General features: G+C 41.9%; 1 protein-coding gene across 1 annotated transcript; it reads right to left on the bottom strand.

Annotated features, from left to right (window-relative positions):
• Positions 1-1267: 1267 nt before the first annotated feature.
• On the bottom strand, positions 1268-7605 carry LOC137503137 (zinc finger protein 135-like). Its single transcript, XM_068230611.1, has 2 exons — positions 7587-7605; positions 1268-2861 (listed from the first exon to the last, which is right to left on the bottom strand). Exons 1-2 carry the CDS (start codon positions 7603-7605, stop codon positions 1750-1752), a joined length of 1131 nt encoding a protein of 376 aa, XP_068086712.1. The 3' UTR covers positions 1268-1749.
• Between the last annotated feature and the right edge of the window lie 3996 nt (positions 7606-11601).

Below are 11601 nucleotides of genomic sequence, written 5' to 3'. Positions count from 1 at the left end.
CTGAGAGAGCCCAACCATTGAGAGTTTATTGAATATATTTTGGAAATGCCTAGGATGGCAATGTGACGATCGCTTAATGATTAGGGTTTTGTAGCACTTGGATTTAGCCCATGAGAGGCATAAGTAAGATGAGCGAGATTGCTGAAGGTAGCGAGACGAGGGCAGATCGCCCAGGTATATTTAAATGAGGGCTTTAGCAGCTGACTACGTGAAGTGTTCTTTTGAAAGGCAAGATTTTAGCCTGGCTCCCCGGTAGAGCTCATAAATTAGGGGAATGCCGCCAGTGGTGGGGTGAGAATGGAGGTCATTGAGCTTGACGTCACAGGCGGGTGTGTTGGTCGTCTGCAGTATTTCAAGTATGCCAGAAGGGGAAGAAACGACCTTCATGGTTTGAGAGCAGAGAGAGATTTGTTTTATGTCCTATTTGTTTTACGTAATCTTTTAACACTGGCCCGTTTTTTGACTGACACCCTTGTAGGTGTTGATTGGATCCTTTTATATTGTTTGCATAGGTATCTTGGACGCCTTACCTGTCATAGGACTAGGGTTCGTGACCAAGTCAGGTCATTGTAAATTTTGTAGTGATTTTGTTTGCACCGGGGTTCGACGGCGCGAGGCATTGTAAATTTTATGGGAATCATTGCTTTTGTGTCAGTAAGCAGATATCCATCTTTCTAAACTTCGTTACTTACCCTATGGTTACATGCTTGTTGCAGCTCACGGATTCTCGTGAAGGCAGTGAACTGATAGTCATCGGCTCAGCGTCATTTTTCCATCTCATATTAATATGATATTTTATTTGTAAATAATTCAATTTATGTAATAAATTCCTATTTGTTAAAATTTGAATGCAGCGGTGTTTTCTGTTAGATATTTATTTTAATTCTTTTTACTTAGTCGAATTCTTACCTGAGTAGGCACATGTCCTAGTGTTTGAGCTTTATGTTGCCCCATTATACCCATATTATCCCTGAGAAGAGCGCTCTCCCGGCTGATTGAAGAGGACAGTGTTCAGGTAAGACTATGTGCACCAGCTCACGTCTGTGAGAGTTCGTTCACTACTGTACTCTAGGTTCGAGACCGGCCTTCGCATGGACGGAACTTTATAGTGCAGTAGGGCACAATAGATTGAGACGGCGGTGGTTCGGTTATTGATGGGGAGGAAGGGGCGTTATCGTTGAAGGAGGGATTGGATATGGGTGGGTTATAGTAGCCATTACTGAATGAAAACAGCTCATTTGCGAGCTTTAATCTGAAAATGCAACAACCCGACAACATTATTGAGATCATTTTGCAGTTGCTCACAATCTTGTAACTTATTTATTACTCTGTACAGAATAACATCATCTGCGAAAAGCCTTATCTCTGATTCCACTTCTTTACACATATCATTGATATATATAAGAAAACATAAAGGTCCAATAATACTGCCTTGAGGAATTCCCCTCTTAATTTTTACCGGGCCAGATAAAGCTTCACCTACTATAATTCTCTGAGTTCTATTTTCTAAAAACAGAGCCACCCATTCAGTCACTCTTTTATCTAGTCCAATTGCACTCATTTTTGCCAGTAGTCTCCCATGATCTACCCTATCAAATGCCTTAGACAGGTCAGTCGCGATACAGTCCAATTGACCTCCTGAATATAGGATATCTGCTATATCTTGCTGGAATCCTACAAGTTGTGCTTCAGTGGAATAAACTTTGTAACAGTATGGCTTCACTTCTGTGTGTGTCCGCATATGAACAGTTAGGTCAGACTGCCTTTCTTTGTGAATGATTTGCCACAGATATTGCGGCTGTTTGGCTTCTCGCCTGTATGGGTCCGCATATGTTCGGTTAGTTTACCTCTCTGTGTGAATGATTTGCCACAGACATTGCAGATGTAAGGCTTCTCGCCTGTATGGGTCCGCATATGTTCGATTAGTTTACCTCTCTCTATGAATGATTTGCCACAGACACTACAGCTGTAAGGCTTCTCGCCTGTATGGATCCGCATATGACGGGTTAGAATGCCTTTCTTAATGAATGATTTGCTACAGACAATGCAGCTGTAAGGCATCTCGCCAGTATGGGTCCGCATATGTTCGATCAGACTGCCTTTCGTTGTGAATGATTTGCAACAGACACTGCACCTGTAAGGCTTCTCGCCTGTATGGGTCCGCATATGTTCGGTTAGTATACCTCTCGGTGTGAATGATTTGCCACAGACATTGCAGATGTAAGGCTTCTCACCTGTATGTGTCCGCATATGTTCGGTTAATTTACCTCTCTGTGTGAATGATTTGCCACAGACATTGCAGATGTAAGGCTTCTCGCCTGTATGGGTCCGCATATGTTCGATTAGTATACCTCTCTGTATGAATGATTTGCCACAGACACTACAGCTGTAAGGCTTCTCGCCTGTATGGATCCGCGTATGACGGGTTAGAATGCCTTTCCTAATGAATGATTTTCTACAGACATTGCAGCTGTAAGGCATCTCGCCAGTATGGGTCCGCATATGTTCGATCAGACTGCCTTTCGTTGTGAATGATTTGCAACAGACACTGCACCTGTAAGGCTTCTCGCCTGTATGGGTCCGCATATGTTCGGTTAGTATACCTCTCCGTGTGAATGATTTGCCACAGACATTGCAGTTGTAAGGCTTCTCGCCTGTATGGGTCCGCATATGTTCGGTTAGTGCACCTCTCTGTGTGAATGATTTGCCACAGACATTGCAGATGTAAGGCTTCTCGCCTGTATGGGTCCGCATATGTTCGGTTAGTGTACCTCTCCGTATGAATGATTTGCCACAGACATTGCAGCTGTATGGCTTCTCTCCTGTGTGAGTCACCTTGTGATAAGATAACTTGCTTTTCTCTACAAATGATTTGCAACATACAGTGCAAAAGTGGGGCTTGTTGCCTGTGTGAATACACACGTGACCTGCTAGTTTTTTCCAGCTGAAGGAGTTTCCACAGACGTTGCAGCAGTATCGGTTCTCGCCCGTGTGAGACGGCATGACGTCCGGCCTTTTCCTGAAATTTTTATGAGATACTGAGCATTCGTTTATAATCGCACCTGTATGCAATCGCGTGTCCCCAGTCAGTATTTTCCTCTTTGTAAAGCAATTATCAGAAAATCCGCACACTTGGAGCGGGTGGATCCTGAGGTGTTTCGACAAGCTGCTTCGGCTACATAACACCTTTCCGCACTGATCGCACTTGAAGGGTCGATCTTCCTTGTGTCTCTTCAGATGTCGCAAGAGGTCCAACTTCCTAGCCAGGACTTCACTGCACACACTACACCTAAAACTAGATGAACCGCCGTCCGGAGGTTGATGATCTCTATAGCTCACCTCGGGTCTCGATCTACAGTGACAAATTAAAACCATGTGACCAATAAATCAACAGCCAAATCCACTACAACTCTCACACAGGGGATTTGCTACTGGACATTCCAATCACTGATATCCAGTGTAGAGAGCTCGTTACTCATAAACATTACATTCCTGAGAGTAAACATCATCTGAGGTTAAATTTCAAAAGCTCTCACTTGTTACGAGAATATGTTGCTTCTTCTCTTAATCACGATATCACGCGCAAGAAACTTGTCACGGTTTAGAAATGTACGAGTTAATAGACAACCTCATTTAAGGAAAGCATGAGAGGTGTTCCAGCCTAAAAGGGTAAATACACATACAAGCTCTTTAATCCAACACATATTATTCTATCGAAATCCGTAGTCTGTTCTCCTACATAAAGAACGGCATAAGCTTTGGAGTTTTGATCTTGTTGAAGCAATCTGCGCTATGTTGCAGGGGAGTAATAATTTTTGTAAAGGACCTTGTTCTTGAGGTTGTTTGAGAGAATGTCTGTGCTGTAGATATTAATAAAGTTGAGAACGTTTGCCGACATTCAGCAAGATCTGTTGAAACACGGCTAATCTTTTATGAATGTTATTTTGTCACACAAATATACATATTGTATTTGTGCATTGTTATATCACTATAGCATTTTATTATGTCACTGTGTCGCTCTTCCGAAATATGTATCTTTGATGTGCAATCAAACATAGCCAACCTATATACAGGACGGTAGGTTTGTACAAGGACGTTCATACTTACTACCATGTACTACATCAGTCTACGTCTTAATTCCTGTATTTAACACGGTAGCCACTAATCCTGATGAAATCCTGGCAAAGCTGAAATATAACAAGTATACGACGGCTCTCTCGCTAGCATTGATACTGACTTTTCTCCTCAAGACACTGCTGTTAAAGACATTATGAAGGCAACACAGAATATGGCATTGGTGGTAGCGTTTTATTACAATGTCCTAATATCCTAATTTTGAAACCAAACGCAACCTATCATGCCCTTGAATATTCTTACAAGTATTACTTTAACAATACGGATAGAAGGAGGATGAAAATCAAGGCTTGAGCCAAAATTCGAGATGACAAGGCGTTGAATTGCACCGTAGTGGATATTGCTGCTATGTAAAAGAAGGAATATTATTCTATTTATTTCAAAAGATCACTGGCAACGTGATTATTTTTAGTGGATTCATAACATAGTTGGATAGCATCCAATTCTGAACCTGTCTCCCCACCACAGTGTAGTTCTACATATTCTACAGAAGAAGGGCGGGAAATGCAAATTTCTTGGTTAAAGGTGAGATCCGCTTACAACTGCGACATGGGAAAATCGATCACGCAGGCTAAAATATATCGTAACATGGACTGATACAATCCAATTCATGCTGTATGAATTGAATTCTGAATTCACATGGCCCAGTCGAATGCATGACTGGCTCACAAGCAAAGTAATGGGAGGCTCGACCATGTACTGTTACTGCACTCTTTCGAGAAAATAAGTGGACAAATGAAAGGGGGACATTCATTCCAGATATGACAGACTAAATCTCTTGATCATCAAACAAGATATTGATGTTGACACCACTAGACAACAGGGGGCAGAAAATACGACACTGGATGTTATGTCATGCATTCTGTGGCATATCACACCAAGCAAAGGTGCAAAAGTCTGTAACCCTTCTTCTTTACGTGAATACTTGATTCTTGTGACAAGTAATTTATCAGGTTCACAATTAGTTTTCAGTAAAATAATGATTCATTTAGCATTGATAAATATTCTACACCAACCAGCTATATTGCTGTAACACATGGCGCTTCCCAGGTGACGGATACGGGTTCCCCGCTGGCCTGCCGATGAACTTGAAGAAAATATAAAAGCTCTCGCGTACCAAACATGTACAAATTCTTTAATGGCAACTTTGGCGGAGATGGAGACGTTCACTAGGGACCAGATGGCGGAAGAGGTACACTAAATTTCTGGAAGTTAATGCAGAAAAGAGGGTAGCGTTTCTTCTCTAGAGGAGTGGCTGCAAAAGGCATCTGTTCTCCGTGTCCGCAGCTGCGTCACTACCTTCCGTCATGAGCACTTAAATGCTCAAGACAAGCCGGCCGTAAAATAATGCCGTTACATCATTACAGAAATATGTCTCATGGTATCGGTGCCAAGGTTAGTGCAGCCCCTGGAAGGGACGCGCATTGGCAGTGCCCAGTCAGCATGAAAAGTATGCTAGGGTTACCGTCGCACGGGCTGTGACGGCTAACCATGCTAGTACACCCATTTTGTATCCAATCATTGAATTATGCCTGGGTGAAGTAGCGAATACGCCACTGCACTTGAGAGAAGGCTTGTAGGCATCTGAGAGGTGCGGAAAAAAAGATGGAATGGAGAAAAGTCATGTGAAAAGAGGTGTGGTTACTAACTGGTGTACAACAGAAGCCGAAGAACAGCTCATGGTGTTGACATTGTCATATCAGCTAAATTTGACGGTTCAGTCTCCGAGGTGCAAAAGTTTGACAATCGCTTGATGTAACTCGTCCGCATTGGGGAGAGAAGGAAATTCCAATTATTCAGCGCAACGCTCCACAAACTGACGTGCGCATGGAAACCAAAATGCGTTCTGGGCACTGCCTGACAAGAAGACCGCTGACTATCTTATCGCTGCCGCTGATCTGAATGGACGTGTCGGACCGAGGAAAGAAGAACAAACAGTCCATGGCGTTCATGGATAAGGAGAAAAGAACGATGATGCCGAACAAATTCGCGATTATGCAGAAACTGATCACCGCAAACACACGGTTCAAAAAGAGTGATATTCATCTACTCTGTACTACAGTGGCTCTCATCCAATTCGCATTGACTACATCCTTGTGAGAGGGTAAAATCTCGAAGATGTTCTAGAGATAACAGTTGTCCCTTATTAAATCCTTGCGATGCAACAACGACCAGTCATCTAAGCTGTGGATAAAGTCACCAAGAGCCCAATACTAAACAGGAAAAAGACAAATTGGTATCAAATGGTTGCCCCCGAAGAAGGAGACTAACGTCGTTGCAAAAGTTACAGAGTCACAAATCACCATAGTTGAAGTGAGCCGGACTAAACTGAAAGACGCCTTTCGCTCTATTCCTGGAACAATTAAGTCAGGGCGACGACAACGAAGGATTAAACATGATATATGGCCAAGGAATGAAAATGTTAAATATGCAGTACGGTTGAAGAAGCAGCTGTACCACGAGTTTCTTGCTCGTTGGAATGCCTACAAGGCAGCCACTCGTAAAATGAAGGAGGTATTTGCCGTAACAAAATCAAACCGGTAGGCAGGTTTATATGTGAAACATGACATGCGCGATTTCGAGCGGAATTTTTAACGGCTAGTCCAATCGAGCCATCGCAAAACGTCAGAAGTCCAACGTTTTTACGGCATCAATGAGGAAACAGACGATTTGCTACTGGACAGGCGGGAAGTGCGAGTACACTGGTGGAACTATTTTGACAACATTTCAATCATGTAATTTCCGTATCTACCAATCCTAATCACCTCCGCTGTTGAAGGTCCAACGTAGGAAAATGACGTCACTAAAGTCCAGACTATGCTGAAGGAAATGAAACCAGGGAAAGCCATCTGTCCCGATTATCTTCCAGCAGAGTTTTGTTTCCCTCAATGGGGTGATGCAGCAGTGTGGCTAAAGCAAGCTTTTCAACCATATCATCAAAGAAGGTCAAAAACAAACAGACTAGCGACGGATTATCAATTCAGAAATAGGGGAAGCCCTGCCAATTTTTCTAATCACGGCCCGAACATACTTCTGAGCCTTGCAATGAGAGACTTAAAACAAATCTTCGACAAAAGGATTAGCGAGTTAGACAAACATACAACAAGCCAAGCTGGATTTGTGTAAAATTGTGGCGCAATAGGAGAAACCCATGCTGCCGGACTATTACTTGAGAAACACTGTGAAAAGAATAAGAGGCTTCATCACAAATATCTGGACCCTTAGAAGCCCTTCCATCGGGTACTTCATGACCTAATCAGTCAGCCCTACAAGTACATGGCATTCCAGAGCACCTTGCTGAGAGGGTATAATTGCTCTACAAAGAACAAATGAGTTGTGTTCAAGCTGCCGCAGGAGCGTCTGATGACTTCCGCATAACTGTAGGAGTCCATCAAGGCCCCGGCTTATCATGACTGCAGCTTATTCTTGTGATGGACGTAATTACCACAAACCTGCGCAGTCCAATACCATGGACACTTCTGTAAGCAAATGACATCATTTGGCTGAAGAGAATAAGCTAGACCTGCAGCGTCAAACAGAAGACTGGAACAATCGACTAGCGCAATAAGCCCCGCGCCCCAACAAGAAAAAGACAGAATACATTGCATTACATCGTCGAGAAGTTGGAACCATGCATGTTGACATTGAAGATATTGCACGAGTAGAGATATTTAAGTATATTGGCTCCACAATCAATGATTATGGCCGACTTACTGATGAAATCAACTTAAGGATATACAAAACCTGAGTGAAGTGGAGAATGACAACAGGCGCCCTTCCGAACTTTGGACGAAGGGCCATCTCTAAACCAAGTTCTACCGAACTGATATCTGTCCTATCGATATCCATCCTGTCGTTTTCTACGGCAACGAATGCTGACCAGCTCTAGAGGTAGAACGCCAACTAAGCATCATGGATACAAAGTTGCTTAGGTGGAAGGCTGGCATAATTAGACTAGATCACATTTCAAATGATGTTATTAGAAAACGTTTTGGCATTGCAGCGATCCAGAAGAAAATTGGGGAAAGGCGTGTGCGCTGGTTTGGTCATGTGTTGCGTGTAGAGGACGATACATTGGGAAAGTCAGAGTATTACACAGAAAGTCGGTGAAAAGAGGCGCTAGGGACGAACCAGACAGCATAGACTGATAAAGTGCATAACGGCCTGAAAGTTGGAAGACTACATGCAGACATGGTCCGAGACCGAACTAACTGTTGTCAATGAACCACAACACTTGACCCTGCCACCAGATGCAGACTGATGAATATTCTGTTACAAAAATGGAATGCATTTGATATTTTACACATCCTAACATTAAAATTAGTTTATTGTATGTTCAATTTTTCTCCCCTAATGCCTATGTCCGATATCTATAAAATCTTATTTTCACAAAATAGTGTTTGAATGTCTGAACGCTTCTGGATTTCGTGTTTAAGTGACTCCTATAAATGCATTGTGAAGAAAAACTTATAACTCAAAAAAATAAAAAATGGGTATATCTGTGTTAAATGTGAAGGACAGTTTGAATATCCTGTGAAATTCTACGAGTACCTACAAGAGGGGAGTACGTCAGTGTATTCTAGCCTGAATAGAATTTCGCAATTCATATTTCTGCTTACATACGTCATAGACAGCAGACGATCATATTAATCAGTTTGTTATTTTCACTCCAATCACGCCTATAAATATGAAGACCATGGAGGAGTGGCACAAAGTGGTCAGCTCAGGGCCATGTGACACTCAACGCTCTAAAGCTGGAAGGAAGCCACATAACTAAGTGGTTAGTTCAGGACCATGTGTCTCTGCACAAACGGAAGTAAGCCTCATCACTACTTAGCTCAGGACGATGTGTCTCTCCACAAATGGAAGGTAATCTCAACACTAATTGGTAATCTCAGAAATACGTGTATTTCCACAAGTCAGCAATTAGGAAATTTTATGAATCTTAAAATCAATACCAAACTGGCATGGCAAATATTTTAGACATTTTAAAGGAAGTCATTTAAGTTGCGGCATGATATTTGTAGACTGCTGAAATGAGAGTGAGGAAACAATAGCGCCTGAGGTGAGATATAAAACAAAGTGGGAAGTAGCAGATAAGATCCGGTCGCCCGAATCCTTCAGAGGCATCCAAAATCTATGATGTAAAATGGACTAAGCTACGTAGACAATGGACTGTCCTCTGACATATATGCCAAGAAAAAAGAAGACACATTAAATGCATGCCGCTTTGCTGGTCCGAGAGTGCCTCTGCAAAAATATGTTAAGAAAGTAGAAAGCTAATTTAGACTCCTTCAAAAATAGAAATATGATTATGTGTGTGAAAAGAATTCATAAGCAACATTTTTACTGGTGGTCATAATACAGGATTGTTCTCTGACGTAGCCTATTGTGTCCTGTTACAAATGAATTACAAAGAAACAGAGAGTGTGAGCTGGTACTTGGTAGTTCTGAGGACCGACATGAATATTTCTTGCCACTAGTTGTGAAAGTACAGTAGGAACAAGTCAGTGCATCACATAAGAGCCAAGAAGACCCTAACCACTCACAAAATCAAATAAACCATTCAGAATTCATAGTTTCCATCACAAATCTGGTTTAAAGTCAAACCTTAGGCTATGACTAGCCATCGCATGACCAGCTGATACAAGGGCTTGGTTAAGAACACCAATCCGAGACTATACAATCATTTCCCACGGATTATCAAAGATCATTTCACACAGTAACCAACAAAGGTGTGACAGCAAAAAATTAATTAGCAATGTCACAATTACAGTTCAAAAACACTACTGCATTAAAGGTTTTAAAACAGGACATACACTTGTGGTACTTTGTAAGGTCAGTGACAATAATTACAATTTTGAAAGAATATTATATCACAACGTTATTTACCTATTATTATTATTATTAGCAGAGGGCAACAAGTTAGATACATATATACAAATATATAGTATTTACAAATGTACACAGACAAGAAACATGTTTTATAGCAGAATGTCCAGTTAAGTGATCCTCTGTATGGCTTCCTCTGTTGGTTCCAGAAAGTCACTCGGGCTACCTGTGTAGGAACGTCGTGTACATTCACTTACAATATGGGGATCATCTGTCGAGATGCACCACAGTCACACTCTGGTGATGAGATATATTTCCACTTATAAAGGGCATCCCTGCGTCATCCATGATTTGTTCTCACCCAATTCAGAGTGGTCCAAATCTTACGCGGTAGATGATATTCACCAGAAAAGATGTTGAGTAAGGAACTGTCTGTGGCAACTTTCCAGCGACTTCTCCATTCTTCCAAAGGGTGAAAAATCCCATCAGCCAATGCGACAGCATCATGCAAAGATGGATGTCGTGACTCCAACCCTTTTACCTTGAAAACAGGAATATCATCCAAAACCGGCAGTTGAGGCTTCATTTCTATCTTCTTGAACTCTCGGATGGGAGCATTTTATCTTTCTAAAACAGGTGGCATTATACCTGACAGAATTGGGAGCCAATAAAGGGATGTGGACTGGACAGTACCAGATATTAACCGCAAGCTAACATTCAGTTAAGTACCAATTAGTCTTCTATATGGGCTATCCAGCCAAACTGGTGCACAGTACTCACCACACGAGAATACCAGTCCCAAAGCAGATCATAAAGTCTTTGCTGATGAACCCCAACTTGAGCCATACAATTTCTGAAGGATAATATTACGTGTTTTGAGCTTTTTTGACAGATTCATAAGATGTTGTTTGTAAGAGAGTGTGCGATCAAGTGTAATCCACAAATCCTTGGGATAGCTGCTGTGCCGAAGTTCTTGGTGACAAAAACGTATGTGAAGTTTAATGCCAGCTTGGCGATTATTCAGGTGAAAACATGACACTTCTGTTTTGTTAGAGTTAGGACACAGTTGCCATTTCTTGAAGTACGTTTCAAGTGAAATCAGATCTCTTTGTAGCACTTCTTCTGTCACACTAAGGTATTGATTTTGAGTGGCTAGTGTTATGATATCAGCATATAAAATGTTTGCGATGATGTTTCTGGGAGATCGCAGATATACAAATTGAACAGTAGGGGAGACAGTACCGATCCTTGAGGTAATCCATTTTTGAGCTTCCTTTCTCTACTCATACTATTTCCCATACACACTCAAAATCTTCTGTCATTGAGCATATTGCTTATAACCTGCACGATGGTCCTACGGGGTGGAATTCGGAGAAGCTTGTAAATTAATCCTTCCCCCCAGACTGCGTCAAATGCTGCTGTAAGATCAATGAATACAGCTGAGGTCTTGAGTTGTTTCTGGAAACCTGCTTCCATGTGGAATGTCAGTGAAAGCACTTGTTCGCAGCAGCTGCGATTTGGCCTGAATCCAGCTTGATCAACTGTAATATGCTGAAAAATAGTTGCGTTGATTCTATTGTGGAATAGCCTCTCAAAAAGAAGGACAACTGGTCTATAACTGCTTGGGTCATTGGC

Source organism: Anabrus simplex, chromosome X (assembly GCF_040414725.1).
Source record: "Anabrus simplex isolate iqAnaSimp1 chromosome X, ASM4041472v1, whole genome shotgun sequence".
In the NCBI taxonomy this organism is placed as follows: Eukaryota; Metazoa; Arthropoda; class Insecta; order Orthoptera; family Tettigoniidae; genus Anabrus; species Anabrus simplex.
This window is presented reverse-complemented; position numbering and strand designations above follow the sequence as displayed.